Source organism: Bidens hawaiensis, unplaced genomic scaffold (assembly GCF_021521415.1).
Source record: "Bidens hawaiensis isolate Kalapana, Puna unplaced genomic scaffold, B.hawaiensis_p1.1 tig00022579_1, whole genome shotgun sequence".
Classification (NCBI taxonomy): Eukaryota; Viridiplantae; Streptophyta; class Magnoliopsida; order Asterales; family Asteraceae; genus Bidens; species Bidens hawaiensis.
This window is the reverse complement of record NW_027493524.1, coordinates 150,244-175,107: the sequence shown is the minus strand read 5'-3', so window position 1 is coordinate 175,107 and position 24,864 is coordinate 150,244. Positions and strand designations below refer to the sequence as shown.

At 38.9% G+C, this 24,864-nt stretch overlaps 2 protein-coding genes across 2 annotated transcripts; both read left to right on the top strand.

Annotated features, from left to right (window-relative positions):
• The first annotated feature begins 6,899 nt into the window (after positions 1–6,899).
• Positions 6,900–11,561, top strand: LOC143565911 (ruBisCO large subunit-binding protein subunit alpha-like). Its single transcript, XM_077052744.1, has 7 exons — positions 6,900–6,958; positions 7,027–7,222; positions 7,838–8,167; positions 8,593–8,738; positions 8,821–9,127; positions 10,105–10,556; positions 11,198–11,561. Exons 1-7 carry the CDS (start codon positions 6,905–6,907, stop codon positions 11,483–11,485), a joined length of 1,773 nt encoding a protein of 590 aa, XP_076908859.1. The 5' UTR covers positions 6,900–6,904; the 3' UTR covers positions 11,486–11,561.
• A 3,781-nt stretch (positions 11,562–15,342) lies between these two features.
• Positions 15,343–20,710, top strand: LOC143565910 (P-loop NTPase domain-containing protein LPA1 homolog 1-like). The gene is made up of 8 exons (XM_077052743.1): positions 15,343–15,451; positions 15,548–15,713; positions 16,607–16,932; positions 17,018–17,099; positions 17,823–18,218; positions 18,645–19,340; positions 19,423–19,533; positions 20,528–20,710. Exons 2-8 carry the CDS (start codon positions 15,570–15,572, stop codon positions 20,648–20,650), a joined length of 1,878 nt encoding a protein of 625 aa, XP_076908858.1. The 5' UTR covers positions 15,343–15,451; positions 15,548–15,569; the 3' UTR covers positions 20,651–20,710.
• The last annotated feature ends 4,154 nt before the right edge of the window (positions 20,711–24,864 follow it).

The window sequence follows — 24,864 nt, the reverse complement described above, 5'->3', positions numbered from 1 at the left end:
AATCTTCACTCTTCACTCCATAACTGAAGAAACACTAACCGGACCCCGGGCAGATTACTGGTAACCTGGGGGTTAGATAGATGTTTCCCACGAGGGGTTAGACCCTTGGAAGATGGTTCTTCTGATAACCTGCAAAACAGACACCGTGAGCTCGTCACTGAGAAGGGGGGGTTCCTCCTTGTGACCACCCTCCGGCGTGAGAATCAGACTAGATTGCTCTTTAAATATAAAAGTATATTAAGAGATTGCTAGAGCAGATATCAGGTATATTATGATGATAACGTGATAGTGTAATGTGTTCAGATGATCATACCATTTGGGGTATTTATAGCCGAAGTTAGGTTTCCAAGGAGGTATGGCCGGCTGCTACAGTGTTCCTGTTCATCAACAGTAGCCTACGCACGTGCCCTGCTGGTAGTTGGTGGGTAGGCAGCGGCTGATAGTGACCAGTCCTGCTGCGTACTATTCCCTTTCCACCAACTGCCGGCTATGCACGTGGTATGACAGTAGTTGGTGAGTAGGCAGCGGCTAATAGTGATACAGTACAGGAGCATGCTGCTCGTCATACTGTATCAGTGAGCTGTCGTATCTCTGATCAGATCTTTCGCCCATACCTCGTCAGGTACAGTAAAAGATCCTTCAGTATACGGACTGGCTTATTTGGGCGGGAGTATTCCCCCTCCCGCCTCTGTGCGGGATTGCTCCCGGCTTGGCTCATTCCTTCAGGTGACACTGAATGATCGAGAGCTAAGTGCCTTGTGCGTGTAGCCATGCTGCGCGGGTGGCCTTCCCTAATGGCTTGTATCCGAGGCTGCGGGGACAGGCGGAGTCCTTCACCATTGGGAGGCATTTCCTGCGGGACCAGCTTGCGTACTGCGCGTAAGGACGTCACGTCTCTGAGCATGGTTGGTTCTGCGGATCCAGTTGGTCTCTGCGCAGACTTCCCTGTTTAAGGTGAGTCTTGCGGGTCCAACTGGGCTCTGCTGGGACCTACCTCTTCAAGTCCCCCCAGTCCAATGTTCTTCTCATGAGTGTTTAATAAAGTGAGGTGAACTTTTGGACTTGAGCAAAGGGTTTTGAAAAGGGTTTTGTAAGGTTTTCCATGGGGATTCTTTCCGCGGAAGTCCTTGTCACTTGCAGAAATGCCCGAGTTTCCTGCTTGGTCTTTGGGTATGATGCGGGTAGGTCTGTAACCTCCTCGCAAGTCAGGAGCATTGAGTCCCAGTTGTATGGATTTTCCATGAGGTTTTGGTAGTTTTGAACATAGTAATCAATTATGTTAAGACCACCAATTCCATCCTGGAGCTTCAAACAACGTAGTTCTCGACGTTCCCGCTATGCGGGGATGTTATTTCCGTTTCCGCAAGCATTGCCCAGAAGATCCTTCTTGGTTTCAATTCCCAGCGGAGCGCTAGGTATGTGAAGGGTTTTGCCTTAACACTGTACTTGCGCTCGTCTTACGGTTACTTTACTTCCAAGGTATTCCTGGCGTCAATTCCCTGCGGGTGCTAGGTATGTGAAGGGTTTTGCCTGAACACTGTACCCGCAGCCGTCTTATAGTTACTTGGTTGCCGAGGTACTTGGCTTCAATTCTCTGCGGGTGCTCGGTATGTGAAGGGTTTTGCCTTTACACTGTACCCGCATCCGTCTTACGGTTACTTGTTTGCCAAGGTTTATTTGGCTTCAATTCCCTGCGGGTGCTAGGTATGTGAAGGGTTTTGCTTTTACACTGTACCCGCATCCGTCTTACGGTTACTTGTTTGCCAAGGTTTATTTGGCTTCAATTCCCTGCGGGTGCTAGGTATGTGAAGGGTTTTGCCTTTACACTGTACCCGCATCCGTCTTACGGTTACTTGTTTGCCAAGGTTTATTTGGCTTCAATTCCCTGCGGGTGCTAGGTATGTGAAGGGTTTTGCCTTTACACTGTACCCGCATCCGTCTTACGGTTACTTGTTTGCCAAGGGGTAAAGGGGTATTTTCCCGCTTACTTTTTAATATTTTCGAATTTTGAATTTTGAAATTCGAAGAGTTGGTGAAAAGATCAGAACAGTCCAAACCTCTGAAACGTCGTGCGACGGTTTCTTCTGACTGTGTCAGGACGTGCAGGAAGTTATGGTGACGTGACAGAACATGGTCATTCCAGTCGCTTTTTCAGGCGCGTGGGCGCGATTTTTCGGGCGCGTGGCCGCGAAATTACTGGCACACGTCCTTTCAACAGCTGTTGCCAGCTTGCTTTTTGCCACGTGTCATAGTTTCATTGCACATTCGATTTCTCTCTCCTCCGCATTAAATTCACCGCATTAATTGCGATTACTATATAAAGGGGGAGAGGGTTATTTGCAATTCACACTTTTCACTTCTTCTCTTCATCTTTAAGGCGATTTCCGGCGAATACTCCTTTATTCAATCGAGCATTCTCTCGAAATCGTTCTCTTCTTTCTCTGCAAGATGTCTTCTCGTGATGCTGAAGCTATATCTGACGACAGGGGTACTGCTGGCGAGTGCCAGTGTGCTCTGCCCGGCGATCAGTACCGGTATGTTGTCAGGAAGTTCATGCTCGATCATCTCGAGCCTGAGTTTCCTGAATCCCACCAGACCGTGTATGATGTCCCCAGAGGCAAGATCGGGGTTTATGCTGCATTTTTTGTCTATGGGAATCTTAGATTCCCGTTGACAAAATTTGTTTACCGTGTCCTTGAGAGGCACGGTGTTCATTTGACCGAGCTGCACCCCATGGCGATCGCCAAGATTCGCCATTTTGAGTGGGTGTGCCGGATTTTGGGCATCGAGCCCCATGTGGACCGCCTGATGACCTTCTATACCTGGAGGTGCATCCAAGGGTGGTACACCTTGACGACCCGTATTAAGGGTCTGAAGATTTTCCAAGTGTTTAGAATAAGAACCTTTGAACGTGGTTGATAATGTGTTAAAGTTTCGCTTCCTCCTTCGTGATTGTGCGGGTAGAACCGTCACTTGCACTTGGTAGGATGGCTAAACTTTAACCTTCATCTGACCTGCGTGTAGGTTTTCCTTTTCGAAATTTCTAAGGCATTAAGATAAGTTAACCTTTGAACGTGGTTGATAATAGGAAGTCTTGCTTCCTCTTTCGTGATTGTGCGGGTAGAACCGTCACTTGCACTTAGTAGGATGGCAAAACTTTACCCTTATCTGACCTGCGTGTAGGTTTTTCTCACCTTTTGAGGATAAGTTAACCTTTGAACGTGGTTGATAACAGGAAGTCTTGCTTCCTCTTTCGTGATTGTGCGGGTAGAACCGTCACTTGCACTTAGTAGGATGGCAAAACTTTACCCTTATCTGACCTGCGTGTAGGTTTTTCTCACCTTTTGAGGATAAGTTAACCTTTGAACGTGGTTGATAACAGGAAGTCTTGCTTCCTCTTTCGTGATTGTGCGGGTAGAACCGTCACTTGCACTTAGTAGGATGGCAAAACTTTACCCTTATCTGACCTGCGTGTAGGTTTTTCTCACCTTTTGAGGATAAGTTAACCTTTGAACGTGGTTGATAACAGGAAGTCTTGCTTCCTCTTTCGTGATTGTGCGGGTAGAACCGTCACTTGCACTTAGTAGGATGGCAAAACTTTATCCTTATCTGACCTGCGTGTAGGTTTTCCTTATCCTTTAAGAATTTTGTTTTGAACCGTTCGACGCGCGGTTGTCGATAGGTTAGTGTTCGGTTTCCTTTCATGATTCATGCGGATAGACTGGCACTTTCATTTAATAGGATAATTGAACTCTTCCCCTTCAACTGACCTGCGTGAAGGTTTGTCAAGTTATTGGGTTCGTGTAGGTAGGACCGCCTTCCCACGCAACGACTTCACGTAATGTGAACGCCGTCACCAGTGTTGCATAGTTTAACCGTTCGACGCGCGGTTGTTGATAGGTTATTATTCAGTTTCCTTTAATGATTCATGCGAATAGACCGGCACTTTCATTTTTGGGTGCTGAACTTTTTCCCAAACTGACCTGCGTGAAGGTTTGTCACGTTATTGGGTTCGTGCGGGTAGGACCGCCTTCCCATGCAATGACTTCACGTAATTATGCGGTGAAAACCGGCATATTAGTGTTCAGAAAAGTATGAATGTAAAATCATCAGCTTCGATGTTCTTAAAGAGAATCATTTCCATTAGAAGTGGCTCTTGGCCTTTTCTTTACAAATTGGAATTGATTTACATGCAGACTGTGTAAATGAGCTCCCTTCCATGTTGGGATGGGAGTGCCATCGAGCCGATATGCACCTGGTTCGGGATCTCGTTCTTTACGCAGCATGTAGTCTCGATTTTGAAGCTGGAATTGATTCGTGTCTTCCCCAGCTGAGGTTCTATACGCACCCGCCTGCTCAGCCTTTATTGTGCCACGAGGTGCGCGAGCGTCCCATCTCTGACAAATGCTTCGACCATGTCCTTTACGTCTATGCATTCTTCAGTGTTGTGGCCTTTTGTCTTGTGGAAGTCACAGTATTTGCTCCGATCAGCATCGTGACGATGTCGGATTATTGGAGGCTTTGGCCATGGGAGCTCTTCAGTGGCGAATATCTCAGTGACGCTTTTGGTGAGTGGCGTCCATCTGGAGTTCCGGTGCGACTGTACATTATCCCTTCCGCCCACTCGATGTTGCAAGCCGGATGAGGTGTCAAAGTTTACCCTTGACTGCCAAATGCCTAGCTTTCGCTTTTTATTTAGTCTGGCGGTGAGGACGTTGTCTTCTCTCGTCTTCTGAGTGTAGAGGTGTGTGCTCTGTAGGAGATCTTTACCCAGTTGCTTCTCTGTTTCCGCATAGCGTTTTGCTGCTGTCATGATATCATCCCATGTGGATGGCATGCCATCTTTACCCGTTAGGGTGCGGATGAGCTCTGGGTCATGTGCGCCCTGGATGAAGGCAGCGCGAACAAGGTCTTCGCTGATATTGCCCAAACTTAGCTTCTTTGAGTTGAAGCGAGTGATGAAGTTTGGCAGAGATTCATCTTCCTCTCGTAAGCATTTGAGGATTGTCCATTGCTCCTCGGTATACTTCCGTTGCTGGCTGAAGTGTTGGCTAAACTTCTGTTGGAAGTCTGCCCAGTCGTAGATGTGGTTGACCGGTAGACGATCAAACCAAGCTCTAGCAGCCCCAACAAGCGTCATTTGGAACATGTAGCACCACGTGGGTTCCGTCCAATTGCTGACGGTTGCCCCCGCTATGAACCTGTTCAAATGATCGTCTGGATCAGATAAACCGTCATATGTGCCTATGTTAGGCATTTGTTTGGCACTCTTTGGGGCGATTGCTTCCGCAATGTCCCTTGCAAACTTGGACATTCCTGCATTTGCAACGTTTGGTCTGAACGTTTTGGAGAAGTCTCGTGGACTTCCACCTGTGCTTTTTGGTTTGAAGGCTTGTCCAAAATGCCTTTTCGGTTGGGATTCCGTTTCCTTACGCTTCCCTTTTGCCCTATGGCGAGGGTTCGCGTCGGAGTCGGATTCCTCCGAGTCATCCTCCCAGTACTCGAATTCGTCGGCCTGTTGCACGGAACGCAAGCGTTCGTCCAACTCAGCCTGGAATTCTTTTTGTCGTGCCTCCGCCCATGCCTTAACTTCATCGAGAGTCTGGCGGGGGAGTCTTCGTTTCTCAAACTGAGTATCGGTGGATCCCAGTAGGCGATCATTTACTGCACTTGCCCCAGCTTTGGTAAGTGGGGTAGTGTTCGTAAAATTTACTTCACTTGCCCCGGCTTCGGTAGCCGGGGTAGTGTTCGTAAAAACTGTGTTGCCGGTATTCCCCCTAGTAGCTGGGGTTGTGGTTACCGGAATTTCTCTAACCATCTTTGTAAAAGTTTGAAAAAACTGGAGAAAATTGTAGTTCTAGCTTTATGCACGGATGGCGCCAATGAAGAAACACTAACCGGACCCCGGGCAGATTACTGGTAACCTGGGGGTTAGATAGATGTTTCCCACGAGGGGTTAGACCCTTGGAAGATGGTTCTTCTGATAACCTGCAAAACAGACACCGTGAGCTCGTCACTGAGAAGGGGGGGTTCCTCCTTGTGACCACCCTCCGGCGTGAGAATCAGACTAGATTGCTCTTTAAATATAAAAGTATATTAAGAGATTGCTAGAGCAGATATCAGGTATATTATGATGATAACGTGATAGTGTAATGTGTTCAGATGATCATACCATTTGGGGTATTTATAGCCGAAGTTAGGTTTCCAAGGAGGTATGGCCGGCTGCTACAGTGTTCCTGTTCATCAACAGTAGCCTACGCACGTGCCCTGCTGGTAGTTGGTGGGTAGGCAGCGGCTGATAGTGACCAGGCCTGCTGCGTACTATTCCCTTTCCACCAACTGCCGGCTATGCACGTGGTATGACAGTAGTTGGTGAGTAGGCAGCGACTAATAGTGATACAGTACAGGAGCATGCTGCTCGTCATACTGTATCAGTGAGCTGTCGTATCTCTGATCAGATCTTTCGCCCATACCTCGTCAGGTACAGTAAAAGATCCTTCAGTATACGGACTGGCTTATTTGGGCGGGAGTATTCCCCCTCCCGCCTCTGTGCGGGATTGCTCCCGGCTTGGCTCATTCCTTCAGGTGACACTGAATGATCGAGAGCTAAGTGCCTTGTGCGTGTAGCCATGCTGCGCGGGTGGCCTTCCCTAATGGCTTGTATCCGAGGCTGCGGGGACAGGCGGAGTCCTTCACCATTGGGAGGCATTTCCTGCGGGACCAGCTTGCGTACTGCGCGTAAGGACGTCACGTCTCTGAGCATGGTTGGTTCTGCAGATCCAGTTGGTCTCTGCGCAGACTTCCCTGTTTAAGGTGAGTCTTGCGGGTCCAACTGGGCTCTGCTGGACCACCTCTTCAATAACCATCTCCTTATCCATAACCAAAGCACGCAATATCATCTTCAATGGCGTCTGCTAATGCTATATCCACACCTTCAATCCTCTCTTCACACACCAAGGTATCGTGTATATTATTTCAATTACTCTTTCACACATGTGCTAATTGTGTTTATTTTGGATATTTTAGGGCAATTTGATTAATGGAAGTAGTAGGAGGATTGGTCAGTTGCAGACTGCTCAGAAGACGAGGCAATCTAATAATAGGCGGTTTGCGATTCGTGCTTCGGCTAAAGATATTGCGTTTGATCAGCGTTCGAGAGCCGCTATGCAGGCCGGTATCGATAAACTTGCAGACGTTGTTGGACTTACTCTTGGCCCTAGAGGTATCTAGTGATTCATAATTAACATTTATAAACCGACTAAATGTACAATTACTAATGGATACATAACAGAAATGTACTAGTGTGAAGTGAACTGCTCTAACTAACTAACTAACTGACTGACTGACTCATATATAAGACCCTAATAATGTGGTTAGTTTGTTAGGGCTAAATCAATCACTATGTAACTAACTCTATATGAGTGTATCGAGTTGAATGAATAAGAATGCGTAACCCTAGATGTATAGGAGGCTAGAGCACAAACTACTAAATGTACAATCAGTAATGCGTACATAACAGGAAAGTACACGGGTGAACTTAACTAATTGACTAACTAACTAACTAACTAATAAAACTGTGTATACCAACTTAATCAAGTATGTAACTAACTCTCAATGAGTGTGTTGAGCTGAATGAATAGAAATCACTGGATATAGATAACATAAATCTACAAGTGTGAACTGCACTAACCGGCTAACTAACTTATATATAAGGTTCTAATACCATGGTTGGTTTGTTAGGGCTAAATCCATCATTATATTTCAATTTTCAAAACTTTTTGGAACTGTGTGATTTGCTGAGAATATTCATCAAGTATTTGAAATTTTGAATGGTTAGGAAGGAATGTTGTTTTAGATGAATATGGTGCCCCGAAGGTGGTTAATGATGGAGTAACAATAGCCAGAGCTATTGAACTACCTCATGCCATGGAAAATGCTGGTGCTGCTCTTATCAGAGAGGTTGCAAGTAGAACTAATGACTCAGCTGGTGACGGTACCACCACCGCATCGGTTCTTGCCCGTGAGATTATTAAACTTGGGCTTCTAAGTGTCACCTCCGGTGCTAACCCGGTGTCATTGAAGAAAGGTATTGATAAGACGGTATTGGGTTTAGTTGAGGAGCTGGAGAAGAGAGCCAGGGCTGTGAAAGGCCGTGATGACATTAAAGGTAACATGATTTCTGTACTCGGTTTTGCATAGAGGTGAGTTGGCATGTCTAACCCTAAAAAGGGCCGTGTTTGGGTTGATGTGTTTAGTTAAACGGGTCATGTTCTAGTTGACTTTATAACCCGTTTACTTTACATGTTGACCCATCAACTTGTTTATGACTCACCATAACCAACCTGATTAACACATTTACAACTTGCTTGTTGTGCAAGCTTGTTTGACACATTTAGATAAATGGATTAAACGAGATGTGTTTGGGTTATACAATTTTAGATATGTTCGGGTTAGGGTGGGTTGATGTTTTTTTTGACACGAATAAAAATATGGGTTGTTTTTGGGTCGCACTCCAACCCGATACGACTGTCACCACTAGTTTTGCATTAGATTTTCTCATATTCTGATTGAATTCTTGAATTCTGCTTAAAGCCATTGCTTCAATCTCTGCTGGAAATGATGACATCATTGGAACCATGATTGCTGATGCTATTGACAAGGTTGGACCCGACGGTGTCTTGTCTATCGAGTCATCATCCTCTTTTGAGACAACTGTTGATGTTGAAGAAGGGATGGAGGTTTGTATTATCAATTAGTTTTAAACTAATAATTTACGTTTAATTGTTGTGTGTTTGATAATATTTTATTGGGATATTGCAGATTGATAGAGGATACGTCTCCCCACAACTTGTTACCAACCCAGAGAAACTACTGGTTGAATTTGAGAACGCGAGGGTTCTTGTTACAGACCAGAAGATATCTTCTATAAAGGAAATAATTTCAATATTGGAACAGACAACTCAATTGAGAGCCCCTTTGCTGATTATTGCTGAGGATATAACGGGTGAGGCTTTGGCTACACTTGTTGTGAACAAGCTGCGTGGTATTATTAACGTTGCAGCCATTAAAGCACCTGGTTTTGGTGAGAGGAGAAAGGCTTTACTTCAAGATATTGCCATTGTGACAGGTACAGTTGGTTTCTTTTGTAATTTGGGCAGGTCCGAGGGTCAGGTAATGGATAAAAAAAACCAGCCTATTTGATGCACGTTTATGTATTTTATACAATTAGTATGTTGAATATGATTACAGAAGGATACTATTTCAATAATAATTTAATTTTTGAAAGATAATGTACAAGGAGGTCACCCAAATATGCATCCTGTTTCATTTAATACCAAAATTCTGAAAAAAAAGACTTGGATAACTGATATAATCTTTGGTTTCTTAAATATTTTTATTTCCGAATATCGAATGGCCTGAAAACTGAAAGCAATTTTCATCATTCACTATATATTTAGTTATATTTGATATAAACGAAAATGGATACGGTACTAGTTGACCTCTATAAGTAGTTTCGATAGGAGTGTAAACTAGCCAAGCCATGCTGAAGTCGACTAGGCTCTAACTTGGCTCGTTTAACCTACCCTAGCTCGGCTCGTGAGTAGTTTTCAGGCTCAAGCTTTGCTCATTTGTTATTTATTAGTGAATTTGTATACACCTTTAAGTATTTTGATGTATATTTTAAGTATAATATATATGTGTAATATAATGTATATTATTTAGTTATATTGATCATAATTCTATATATAGTAATACATATTTATATATATGTAATATATTATATAAAGCTTACATAGATAATAGGATCGTTTAGCTTGGGAGTCAGCTTGAGATCGATAAGTGAAGCACATGCTTGGGCTCGTTTATTATACAAGCTTTAGGCTCGAGCTTATTTAAGTTTAGGTTGGTTTGAGCTTTTAGCAAGGCAATGAGCTCACGAGTGGATTGGCTCGTTTATACATTTCTCTATTTTTTGTTAAATGATGTTGGAGGTTTTATGCATAATGATTTACAAATAAGGCTTTGCAATACTTTTGATCATTTGACCTATTCAACCTCATTTCATTTTAACCAGCATTTTTATTAATATTGTGGTTATAACAGGGGCCGAGTATCTAGCCAGTGATTTGGGTTTGCTGGTTGAGAACGCCACCGTGGAGCAACTCGGTACCGCGAGGAAGATCACAGTCAGCAAAGATTCTACAACCATCATTGCTGACGCAGCAACAAAGGACGAGATACAATCCAGAATTGCTCAGATAAAAAAGGAATTATACGAAACAGATTCCGTGTACGACACTGAGAAATTATCAGAAAGAATCGCCAAATTGTCGGGTGGAATTGCGGTTATTAAAGTTGGTGCTGCAACCGAAACCGAATTAGAAGACCGCAAGCTACGTATTGAAGATGCTAAAAACGCGACGTTTGCTGCCATTGAAGAAGGTATAGTTCCTGGTGGCGGTGCTGCGTTTGTTCATCTTTCAACACTTGTTCCTGCCATCAAGGACACACTTGAGGATGCTGATGAGCGGTTAGGTGCTGACATTATTCAAAAGGCAAGTCATGTACCTTAACGGTTGGTTTGGTCTATTAATTAGGGGTCACATCGGTTTTGGGCTCAAACCGAACCATAAACCGGAAATTCGGTCTGAAAACCGTTCGGTTTTGGGGTTTTTGGGAGTCAGGCTTATTCAACTCAGTTTCTGTTTTTCGGTCTTGGCATTTGGGCTTGAAAATTTTTTTCCGTAAAAGATGCCCTGCCCTTAATAATGAACTTGGGCCAGAAACCGTGTCTAATTTTTTTGTTGATACATTTGGGCCTGAATTTTTTGGGTTACTCTATTTATTAATTTTTTATAAATTACTTAACATAAAAAAATGAAAGTTACAATCTAAATTTAAATAATAAAAGTTGTTTTTTTTATTATTAAACATTTTGGCCTAAAATTTTTGGCTACACCATTTATTAATTTTTCATAACTACCTTAACATCAAAAATAAATGTTATACTCCAAAAACTCGATAAAAAAAGTCGATTTATACGGGTTGGTTTGGTTTGTTTTTTTCAGTACATGCAAAACCGAAACTGAACCGCAAGTTCGGTTTTTTTAAAAACCATAAAACCAAACCACTGGTTTTGGACTGGGTTTGGTTATTTCGGTTACGGATTGGTTATTTTGGTTTGTTTTTTTTACAGGCACTGGTGGCACCGGCTGCTCTGATAGCTCAAAATGCGGGAGTTGAAGGTGAGGTGGTGGTGGAGAAGGTTAAGGAGAGTGAATGGGATATGGGTTATAATGCAATGACCGATAAGTATGAGAATTTGGTGGAGTCTGGAGTTATTGATCCCGCAAAGGTGACTAGATGCGGTTTGCAAAACGCGGCTTCAGTCGCGGGAATGGTTCTAACCACACAAGCCATCGTGGTTGAAAAGCCTAAGCCAAAAGCGCCTGTAGCTGCTGCACCACAAGGTCTTACTGTATGAGTGAAGTAATTTGTAGTGTTATCGGGTCAACTGCAACCCGACCGTATTGAGACTTCACTCTTCTCTCTCTCTCTCTCTCTCTCCCTCTCTTATAGATTATTAGGTAATAAAATTTTCATGGAGAGTACTAGCATAAGATTCGGAATACTAATGGCAATGATTATTGATTATAATTGTGTATTTTTATTATCAAGAATAACAGCTAAGAGGTGATAGTTGAGTTGAAATATGCTCCATATTGCTATAAAAATGCATAAACCCTCTTAATTATGTGACTTTAACCCAACCTGTTTTTAAAAGTGAAGGATTTTGATTCGTTATTTGACCCGAACCCGATAAAGTACAACACCTAAAAATGATAAAACATAGAAAAAAACTAGTCCAAAATTGCTTATTAGCAAAACTTAGTCTTACAAATAATCCACTGAGTTTAAAAACCTTGATGAGCAAAACTTAATAACAAACTTAAAAAAAATATATAACTGAAGTCGCAAAATAAAAATACTAAAAATAGGCTAATAAAAGTAGTTTTTAGGCATAATGTCACGGACCAAATATTTGAAGATCGAGATGTTTGATTTGTGTTGAAACGCTTGGGTTTGTTGGTTCGTCCTGGACTTCACCGGGAAAGGACACATACATGCCTACTCGTGCTTGCACGACGAACACATCACTGGTAGTGAGTTGTTGCCGCTCGCCTAACGAGTCCAAGGCGGAACGAAACAGGAGACCCTGATCATGAGCGGACCGATTGGCTGGCCTTCGGGCGCCACACGGAGTCTGAGAAGTAACTCTGACAATAAACTCAAAATAAGATTAGCTAATGTAAGTCCAATAGTAGATGTTTTTAACCTTAATGTCTTGTATTGATTACTTTAATTTAGAAAATAAACCTTTCAACAAAGAATCATAAAAAGTAATTTTTACTTCAGTTCTCAAGATTCCAGAATCCAAAAAGATGTATTTTCTTGAAAACCTTTTTATTGAGTTGTTTACATCCCTGCAATATGATGGGGAATAATAATCAATAAAAAGAGAAAATTCGATGCTAGGACTAGGAGTGGTCCACTCATGTCCATTTTTCGATTTGAGTAGTCACAATCGTCACCTTCTGGTTATTTCGTAAATTATATAGAATTATTAAACTTTTTTCCTTTGGCGTATAACAATATTTTTCTTAAATATGTCAAAAGAGGATAAAGTTATAAAGCAAAAATGGAATAAAGCTGATTTTATAAATGATTCACTTAACATAATCGAACGTGCATGTAGACTTTTGTTAGGTGGTCGTAAATAAATTATAAAGAGCTTTAATGAATTATCTAATCTGTTAACTTCATTTTAATTTAAAATTAAAAAAGCCATTGCTCACATAAGTATCGAGGGACTCAACAAAAGGCATAAAGTCCTTAGTAATATTTTATATTTAAACGGTCAACAAACATAGAATATCTAGATACTATGTGCAGGCTTCGTATAACGTGACCTAATAGCAAAAGGCCACCACCAACTGGCCCAATCCAGACGTACGAAACCCTTAAGGCTTAAGCTCCTCTAAGTTATCTCCAGTTCCGGAGAAAACTCGTTCGCCCGAAGACCCATTGGTGGTAAAATGCGGACCTCTCAGTATCGAATTAGAGATCTCAGTTTCCTTCATTGAGCCACCATATCCACCCAAAATATTGTACCGTTTGATTTATATTTTACCTTCCTACACATAACCAAGCACTAATAAAAAAGAGTAAAGTACCAGTCCTTGTGGTTTAGTAAATAATGCAAATTTAGTCCAATAAATATATTTTTTTGCATATGGACCCTCCACATTCCCAGTTCTGGCCAATTACATCCAAATTACTAACCCCGTTAAATTTAATCGTTAAGTCAGGGGTAGACATGTCTTTTCACCATTTATTTATTATAAATTTATAATACTTATTTTAGTGAACTGCGGTTTTCATCCCTCTAGTTTGTCTAAGTTTGCAGTTTTAGTCAAGTAGTTTCAAATTTGCAATTTTCTTTCCTATAGTTTCATTTCACTTGCAATTAAACCCGAATTTTCTAATATCGTTAAGTTTGGTTGTTAAACCCATCAATGTGCCCTTCACGTGATAGGCAGTTTTGTTTCTTTTTCCACAAATACACCACAGCCCCTCACGTGAGGGGGCTTGCGGATTAGGACTAAAGTTTATTTAGGGAGAGAAATGACAAACCTGGTCGACACGTGAGGGGCACGCAAATGGATTAACGACCAAAATTAACAAGATTAATAAGTTCAGGTTTGATTGCAAGTGAAATGAAACTACAAGTACGAACATTGCAAACTTGAAACTATTGGACTAAAATCGCAGATTTGGACAAACCACAAGGATGAAAACCGCAGTTCACTAAAATAAGTATTATAATAAAGAAATAGTGAAAAGACATGCCTAACCATGACTTAACGATTAAATTTAACTAAGTTAGTGATTTGAATGTAATTGGTAAGAACTGGGAAACGTGAAGGGTCCATATACAAAAAATAAATTTTTTGAACTAAAATCGCATTATTTGCCAAACCATAAGAATGAAAATGACACTTTACTCTTAAAAAAAACCAAACAGAACGTTTAATTTAAACTTAAAATATTTTAAGCATGCATAAAGATATACCACTAGAGAAAGTGGTTATTCTCTCTTTTTTAATTAATGCCCGCTTAATATACTTTTATTTGATTTTATTTTTTTGATTATTTACAAACTAATTTAACATGTAAACTAGTAGTGGATTCACACATGAAATAACGCTAGGTCAAATGAACTTCAGTCTCCACTTTCGTGAACTGCTTATGGCTAGATGGGTTTGCCACTTTGCCTTACCCCATGTCTCCTTCCACTATCATATTCTTGACTCCCTCGTGTTCATAGCCACACTTTTCCACACCCGTTCTCCTCGTCACATATGTAAATCCTCCACGCCACAAACCTGAATGCGAAACTCCTAGTGCACAAGTACCGTACAAGTATGATGCTTGTATCAACCTTTCTTTTATGTAATCTGAAATAATTAATTTAATAAAAAGGTAAAAATGAATATAGGGAAAAGAAATACACATTTGGTATCTTGTAAGTGGTATTCTATGTGACCCAAGTTTGATTCATTTCCCTACAATTTAGTTTCTGAGGCACTAGTGTGATGATGAGAAACTAGACGAGTATGTCGTTTTCAATGGTTGTATCCCTGTCGTGCATTCGGGCGAGTGTTCACGGGCATTGACGTTAGGTGAATGTTTTTCACAGATCGAAAAACGAGTGTATGTTGATGGCCGATGTGGTGAGCTTAGTTGGTAGTCATTTATAGTATTCGTTGACAGTTAAAAAGAAGAGTAAACTCCGATTTTCTATAAACCCTAACTTTATGGTTTGTTCAAATATGCGGTTTTCGTTCATGTGGTTTCATTTACTTGCAATTAAACCCAATCCCAGTAAGTATGATCGTTAAACCCATCAGCGTGCCCCTCACGTGAGGGTCAATTTTGTCTTTTTTTTCCAGACACACCTTAGCCTCTCAAGCGAGGGGCTTGCAATTAGGGTTGGGGTTTATTTGATGATAAAAAGAACAAAATTGCCGCTCATGCGAGGGGTACGCTGATAGATTTAACGATCATACTAACGAGATTAGTAAGGTCGAATTTAACTGCAAATGAAATCAACTACACATATGAAAATCACAAATTTGAAAATATTATTTAACTATCTGAAATTCAGAATTACTAAAATCTTATAAAAAGCCATACCATAGTCAAAGGAGGCAATAGATTGAAAGCAGTCAAAGTCAAGAGACAACAACTCTTTGGATTGTTGACGGTGGTGATGCAACCGCAAGTGGCCGATGAATGACGATATCACGTTACTCAAATGGCGATTATTCATACCTCCTTTCTTCTGAACCCTAACTCACTCCATTTATATTATAACCCAGGCTTCCACGTAAGCAATTCTAATCCTCGTTGCAAAGTTTGAAACGTCTTTGATTCATTTCGTTTTGAATTGTTTATAAAACAATAATAATGAACAATTTGCTAGGGTTTATAGACTAATTAAGCAAATGACGGAGGTGGATAAATTGCTCTACATACTAGTAGAAGATGATGAATCAGAAGCAGATGAAGAATCGTCATTCAGATACACTCGTCCTGTTCTTCAAACCACTCTACAGCTGATGGGATGTAAAGCACGTCACGCCTTCAAGGTTTGTTTATTAACCTAACAAATTTCTTCTTCTAATTTCAAATTGTAAATTATATACCGAAATTAGATTCAGATTTGATATGATTCTGTCTTGTTTATGTGAAATTAGTCATGATCCGTATGAAATCCTGCTATTGCGTTGAATATTATTCTTCATTCTGTATTATACTACTAGGATGCAACCTGATTCTCATAGATACTTACTTTAGAGCATCTAGTTTTTCACTTGATACTGGCAACGGCTGTAAACTAACCCAAACACGTGTTCGACACGCCCGTTAAGATTTTATCGGACAAGCTAATGGTTCATGGATAGCTAACTGAATAAAATTTCTTGTTTGTGTTCGTTTATTAAGGAAATGGAATTGTTCGTGAACGGATGACGAACACAAATGAACATAAACAATGTTTTATTTGATTTGGTTAACTGAGAATGGTTAGTGTCAACAGTTCAGTCTGGCTATCAAGTATCAAGTTTGTGTAGATGTTTATTTAACATTCATGTTCATATCCTAATTTTACATATAAGTTAATCACATAATACTTATGTATATTTTGTTTTATATCATAGAACTTTGCTTACATCTATATGATAAGATTAGAAAAGTCATTGAAAAGTATTAAAAACCTTTAATGAACAAATATTAATGACGTAAACGAACACAATTGAATGAACATGGGCTTTGTTCGTGTTTGTTCATTTAGTTAATCGAAAAAAAATTCCTTGTTCATGTTCGTTCATTTATCAAACGAATGAACATAAACAAACTTCCTACCGGACGTTCGGTTCGTTTACAGCACTAATTTTGGCTTTCTAATTGCAATGCTGTTACCTGCATATGGTGATCTATTGTTTTATAGTCCTACAATGAATATGATTCCATTTTCTTACAGATTAGTCAAAGGGTTTTTGAAATCATGAGAAAGAAATGCTTAGAGGACAGTAGGACTGATATAGATGTGATTCAATGGGGAAAGGATCTTTTAAAAGTTCATCCTCTGAAAGAAAACAGTTGTGAAAACATTGATAATCAGTCTGATAAGATGAATGTTAGCAATCGTATGGTTTCAGAGGAAGATGGTAAACCTTTTGAATCTTACATGAAACGCACAGCAGTTGTTATTAAAAGGAAGAGGTTTATAGATGTTGTATGTGATGCCCTGTCTGAATACAAGTATGTTGGTCCCAATCAGAGAGCTGATTTTGTTTTAGCCTGCAGGTATTTGTAACTTATATATTTGTTTACTTTTATAAGATTATTCATCCTATATTACAGATTAAATACTTTTACCTTCATTTTTCAGAATTCGTGAAAGGAAGGGATCGGTTACTGTCTTACTATGTGGTACCAGTGGGTGTGGCAAATCTACCTTGTCGGCTTTGCTGGTATATCCATCTTGCTTATATAACATTAGCGTATTACTATAGTAAATAAGAAATATCAATATTATAACTAATTCACATTTAAAGTACGTGAAATGCTATATGTTGCGTTAAGTCAAATAATATGGAAAAGAACAAAGAAATATAACTTGTCAGGTGCTAACACAAAAATTTGGTCAGCAATGGGATTAATCGAAACCAAACCGTACAATGAACTAAAGATAAGTTAACTTAAACTGAACTAACTAAATGAACGGTTTTAAATATTAAAAAATTAAGCCTTTAGATTTGGTATCGAATTTACGCCGACCAATAACTGACTCTATATATGGCACGTTATATGTTTAACTTATAATTTTTTTTTCGTATAGCATCTAAGATTATAAAGTTACGAACTAAATCTCAATGTAAGATACTGCGTCTTAAATTTTAGTTATACAAATGATACCCTAATAAGATATATAATTAGTATTACAGTTATATATAAAAAAATTATCATTAAAGTAAAATGTTTTTATTATACTAGGGAGATAAAAATATATTGTTTGAAACTTTGAATTGAATCAAATGAAAACGATAGTTTGTTACTTTTAGACACTCTCTTTTAGTTAGCATTTAAAGCCTTAGTTTTAATTAATCTTTTTTGCAGCTTGATCTACATTTCTTTCTCTATATGCACTTTTCATTAATAAATATATGTTACTAAATAGAATTTATAATTTGCAGGCTAGTAGATTAGGAATCACTACGGTTATATCAACAGATTCCATACGTCACATGATGAGAAGCTTTGTTGATGAAAGTCAAAATCCACTTTTGTGGTCTTCTACTTATCATGCGGGTGAACATTTAGATCCGGTAGCGGTCTCAGAAGCTAAGGCCAAGAGAAAAGCTAAGAAAGAGGTTGATGGTGTATTTGAAGGTTCTAAAAGTCAACCTGAGTCAAAGGAAGGTTCTAGTGTGACCACAGTTGACTTGATTAGCCCTAAACAAATGGCCATTGAGGGGTTTAAGGCACAGAGTGAGATGGTTATTGATAGTCTTGACCGACTTATAACCGCATGGGAAGAACAGAAAGAATCTGTTGTTGTGGAAGGTGTTCATTTGAGTCTCAATTTTGTGGTATGTAATATTCAATCCCTTTAGTTATGAGTCGGTTGATTTGTGTTTTGCTTTATTTTTAATGGGTCAAATGGGTAAAGTAAATAATATGAGTATAAGTGGAAATGGATCAGATGGGTCAAACATGATAAACGGGTCGGAAGTTGCGTGGACTGTTATCAAAACTTCTAAAACCTTTTATTTAAGTGTTAGATGAATGAACGAACATAAACGAATCTAAATAAACGGACTTTCACAAACATAAATGAATGAACGGGACATGTGTTCATGTTCGTTTGTTTATTAAGTAAACGAACTTTCTGCCAAATGTTTTACGAACTGTTCACTGAATGTTCGGTTCGTTTATGCAGTTTAGCTACTTCTGGTTTCGATCTTGGATATGTGGCTAAATTTTAGGTTTGATGCAATATTTGGTATAATTTGCAGATGGGATTAATGAAGAAACACCCATCAATAATACCATTCATGATATACATAACAAATGAAGACAAACACATGGAAAGATTCGCGGTTCGTGCAAAATATATGACTCTAGATCCTGCCAAAAACAAATACGTAAAGTACATTAAAAACATCAGAACAATCCAAGAATACCTATGCAACCGAGCCGACAAACATCTAGTCCCAAAAATAAATAACACAAACGTCGACAAAAGTGTCGCTGCAATACACGCGACAGTTTTTAGCTGCTTAAGAAGACTCGATGCAGGAGACCACCTTTACGACCCCGCCACCAACACGGTTTATGTAGTCGATGAAGAATATAGAAACCAGTGTGTCGCTAGTTCACTCGGGTCTAAAGGAATGTTTCAGTTGATTCAAAGACAAGGCTCTTCGAGGCGGTTAATGGCTTTGTTGAATAATGATGGGTCGGTTGCAAAAGCGTGGTCTGCTGATGATGGTTTAGGTGCTGTTATGATGGATGGACCGTTGCAAGTTGGAAAGACGGAATTGGTTAACTTACAGTTTGGTAATTTTGGGATTAGTGCGTGGCCGAGTGAGCTCGGGTGTACTAGTCAGGCTAGTAGTGTTGATGACAGAGGTGAGGTTATGGATAATGGTAGTAAATATTATTCTTCATGTTGTAGTTCGCCGAAGGTCTCTGAAGGGCATGATAAAGAGGTATGCTATTATTTTGTTTTGTTGTTTATTTGAACAAAAAGGCGTTTTTGTGTGCTAGTTTGATAAAATTATAATGGTTTAGTTGAAAGAAGAGATGTCGGTTTATGGTAGTGATGAAGAGGCAGATGATACCCGTGAGGTTGACAGTGATGACGATCTTAGTGATGATGCCAAAGAACATATGCTTGAAGAGGTACAGTTTATTCACTTAGTGTAAACCAGTGGACCGTTTGGTGGGAATTTTTATATGGTACCTTATTTAGTAAACAAATGGACATGAACAACATTTTCGTTCGTTTATTTAAACGAACAAACTGAACAGGCATCTCTTTTGTTCATGAACGTTCAAATGTTCAGTACACTGTTTGCGAGAACAGGAACAATATAAATCAATTCATTTTCAATCTTAAAAAAAGTTTTAAAACATAAAGAAAATGGTTGAAAGGCAATTCTTAACATTTGAACGTTAGAAAATATGAATCACTACACTAGAACAAGAACAATGTAAATCAAATTGATTTTCAATCTTAAAAAAATAGTTTTAAAACATAAAGAAAATGGTTGAACGGCAATGTTTATTCATATTTTCTAATAATCTACAAAAAGTATAAACAAAGTTCGTTTATTTATAAAACCTCAACATGCACATGTGCAAATCATGTGTAGGTTATATTCTCTACAATACCCCGACACGCGTATGCAAACGTTAAAAAATGAAAAATAAAACATATTAAGACATTGCATGTAAGAAATAATAGTTTTTTTTTTTTTTGTGTGTGTGCTTTCATAATAATATAGTGTTTTGTAATGAAACTCTCCCTATATATTTAATTATATATATATATTAAATACTTTTTATAACATATGTCAAAGAAAATGAATTTTATGTAAACAGTCTTTTCTTTTGAGACCATTTTTTTGAATATTTTAATACATTTTTCATGCATGGCTGTTAATGTTTATCTATCAAATGAACTAACATAGTTCTTAACAAATGAACACGAGCAAGTAAATCTATTTGTTTAAGTGTTTGTGCTCTTTTGTTAGGTTAAACTTAAACGAATGAATACGAACACTGGAGTGTTTGTTTGGTTTGCTTACGATCCTAGATTCACTGAATAGTCTGAAGTCTGAACCATTATATTCGATTATTTTTGATAATATTATTTTATTTATTATATGCACAGATTGAAGGGTCAGTTGACGAGGAGTCAACGAAGTCAGATGAGGAGTATGATGATCTTGCAATGCAGGATATTCAAGAAAACAGTCACTTCACTGATGTAAAATTAGAATCCAAGACTAATTAACATTTGTTTTTTGCAACTAACATGACACATTGATACCATAACAAGCGCTCGTGCTGTTCAGCAGTCGGTTAAGATAAGGAATGTAATTCACTCCCAAATCGCATGCATTTCTGGTTTGGAACCAGTTGCTAAAACAGAAAAGGTTTTTTATATTCTGAAAAGATATAGAAAATAGTGTTTCATTTTTGTTTTAAGTAATGTTTTAAAATTATAAAATTTCACTTGTTTATGTAATATATGTATTCTTATTCTGTTATATTTCAATTAAACAAGTTTAAAAACAAAATTAGTTATTAAAAATAAATAAATGTATTTGGTGAGAATGTCAGAATGTGTAAATGCAAGAAATTATTTTTTGAAAAACTGAGTGTTGCTTATATGTAGATGACTAAGGTGGTTTTTGGAGTGTGTTTTGAGTTCTGGGATAGAGATGTTCTTTGTAACTGACACCATCTTAAACAAAAAGATGTAGTCAACTTGAGCTAGTCTAGTGAGCACGACTCGTTAAACTTAAAAGAACTTGAGTTGCCTTGTTTCATGCTTCGAGATCGAGTCAAACATGAATTTACGTATATTTATACTAATAATTTTATATATGTATGTAGAACATAAAATATAATATTTTTTTATTACTTTATACTAGAAGAGTGCTCGCGCGATGCAGCGGGAAACTGGAAACACATACTTTGATAATCACGTAACAAATTTTTGGGTGTTTATTATTTTGTTTAAAACTGTGAGAGCGTTCACCAGTTTGGTTTCACGGTTGAAACCGGAGCTGGCCGTACATATTGAAATGCTAATTGTTTACTTTTTTAGTATGAGATATAATATGTATTAGACATAGTTAAAATATAGTTAACCAAAGTTTTATTTAATACGAGCAAACTCGTCTATTACAACTTTAATTTAACCAAATTTCCAGTATGATTTTTTATAATCTTTGTTCTTGTTATGATTTCGCATTCTATTTATTCTAATAAGGTTTATTATTTATGTGACCAAAATTATCTTTGTCCATAGTATGATTCTCTTAATAACATATTAGTTGATGTTTAGTTTGAAGTGAATGTATATGTAGATTAATAATTCTTATTTTAAATTTTAAACTCAATTTTTTTTGTCAAAGCACAAAATATATCGAAACCTAATCGTTGGTAATGATTCGGTTTAGTTGGGTTTTAATTAGAAATAGTTTAGTTTCGGTTTTCGAAGACAAAGAAAAAACGTGTAAAGTTGGCTCATGGTTTAATTTAAAAACCATCACAAGCAAACCGCAAACACTTTTGCATAACTTTTTTTACTTTGAAAACTTTAGCAATATGATATTCAAATTAAAGATAATAAAATGCTCGTTTTTTTTATTTCATTTATTTTAAAATATATTAACATACGAAAAAGTTATGACCGTTTAAAAATCGTGGGGGTAGTTGGGTTAAAAGTGAAAATAATATAATATATAAATAAAAAACTAATGACCAATGTTGTAATTTTATGGGATGAAACATGTAATTATTTTAAAAAATTGCAAATGATTTAACGTTACAATAACATTTTTTAGTTCATGTTATACCTCATGCATTACATGTTGTAAATTACTTAAAAAGTGCGCCTTAATTTATCCATTAATGGTATATTATATATAGTATAGATATAGATAAATTTTATCAATAATAATATTTTTTATTATGTGTATAGTATAAACGATAAATCCATTTAGATTTGTGAGTTTAGTCAAGCTACGACACGAAACTAGAGTTCAAGCTTGTTTCGTTTTTTAGAAATCCAAGCTTGTTTAAGCTCACTTGAATACTAGCTTTTAGCGACCCAATGTTGAATAGCTTGTAGGTTGGCTCGTTTAGATTCTAATCTGAAACGTTTAAATTTCAGTCTTTTGTAAATTAATTCATATATAAAAGATGACTTGAAACCTGTTTTGACAAACATAAATTCTGCATTTTAACTTTATAGCTTTAAAGTTAAAATTGCCAAGTTACATAAAGGCACAAAACTTTTTATTACCTAATACGGAAGCCAAATGCATAACTGTTTGAAAACTTATCGAACATATATACTAAAGTAAAATAAATAAACAAAACGAAAAAAAACATTCTCAATCCATCCTCTAAATTATGTGAGCGTGGTTTTTTATATTTTAAAGTGTGGTTAGGAGTGAAGGAGAGAAAAATGTTACTTCATAATTTTTAATATTTTTTTAAAGTGGTTGTGAATGGTGATTAAGAGAAAAATAAAAAAAAATAGTAATTTTGATGTAATTAACTAATTTTAGAGATATATATAGAGAATGAATCGAGGATACCCAATATAAAGAGAAAAGGAAAGAAAGCAATGTGAAAATAAAAAGAAAGCCCATGAGGACATGGGGTGTGTAGAAACATGAAATGAATCTGACCTGATTCATGACGATGTTCCCCGGTCTTCGAGACGAACGAACCACGACTCGATCTTCTTCTCCGGTAGCTTAAGATCTGCAATGGTTTTTGGGGGTGTGGAGGTGACTGCTAAGAAATCTCAAGGATCTCTTGTTTACAGACACAAAAATGGTTATGGTTGTGGCTCTTATTGAGAACAACCAACCCTTAATAAGGAGGTGGAGACCTCCTTATATAGGGAGCCTCATGGCCACCATCATGGTACCCTAATGGGCCTAGCCCAGTTAGGGTTACCTCCACAAAACCCCCTCAGCCCAATAATATTGTATTAGTCCATATAATAAAATAAGCCAGACATAATAAATTAAGGTCGTAAGCCGGGTTTAGTACCATACCCCTACAAGCCCCCCAAGTCCAGTGTTGCTCCTAGGCGTGCAAGCGTTTAGGTGGAGCGCTGGACTTCATAAGGTGTGTTAGGATATGAGGCGGTTTTTTCCTCTTTCTTCGGCCTTGTCTTTATTGTCTTTGAGTTTTGAGAGGTTTCCTCCATGATGGTGAAATGTTGTGATCCTTATGATAATAATGGTGCACTGGCATGAATAAGATATAGCACGCATCATAACAGTAGTGGCGCGGGGCCTGATAAAAGATAGAGTGCGCACCTCGATAATAATGTAATGCAACTTGCGCGCGAGGCAGCTTACGAGCTATAAAAATAATGAAGCTTGCGCGCGAGGCGACTTACGAGCTATAAAATAACGAAGCATGCGCGAGTTGCGGCTTATGAGCTATAATATGATGATAATGACTGGCCCACAAGGGCCTCTTCTACGCAGGATGACTATCCCGGCTTGTCTTCAAAATAATAATGGAGGCACAAACGGCCAGATAATAATAATAATAATAATGTCATATGTGCTTGTGCGACTTGTAGCCGAACCTGCAAAAACATATCAACTAAAAGTGGATGTATTACAAGGTTCCCATCCTCGGGCAAATTATGAGGTGTGCCCAACCTACGTTGGCGCGTGGCCGTTTGGGATATTATTAGGCTCCCGACCTTTATGTTTGGCGCGTGACCATGTGGGATATTATTAGGCTCCCGACCTTTATGTTTGGCGCGTGGCCATGTGGGATATTATTGGGCTCCCGACTTTTATGTTTGGCGCGTGGCCGTTTGGGATATTATTAGGCTCCCGACCTTTATGTTTGGCGCGTGGCCGTTTGGGATATTATTAGGCTAACATACGTTATGCGAGAGCTTTCGGTGCATGTATGGTGAAGGGTTGAGCGCGCATTCATGGCGGACGGTTGAGCGCGCATGCATGGCGAAGTTGAGCGCGCATGCATGGCGGAGTTGAGCGCGCATGCATGGCGGAGGGTTGAGCGCGCATGCATGGCGGGAGTTGAGCGCGCATGCATGGCGAGGTTGAGCGCGCATGCATGGCGGAGGGTTGTGTGACATCTGCCCCGATCCGACCCGACCCAGGTACCCGTTTCTCTGATCCGATCTCTTTCTTTTATGATTTAATATTTATTTATACTTATATTTTACTTTTAATAATAATAATATATTTTCCTTCCCGCCTCTTTCTCTCTCTTTCTTTCCGCCGTCCCGTCCCTCTTCTTCTCTCTTTCCGCCTTCTTTTCCCTCTTGTCGCCGTCCCGCCCTTAAGCCTTGAACCCCTAACTGTCCTTTGTTCCTTCCCGCCTAAGGTTGTCTGCGCAGCTCCACGCGCCAGACTCCTTACAAGGAAGCCTGCGTGAAGACCACCTGTTACTGCGATACGCGAGACGAACTGTCCCCGCAGCGCGCTAAGG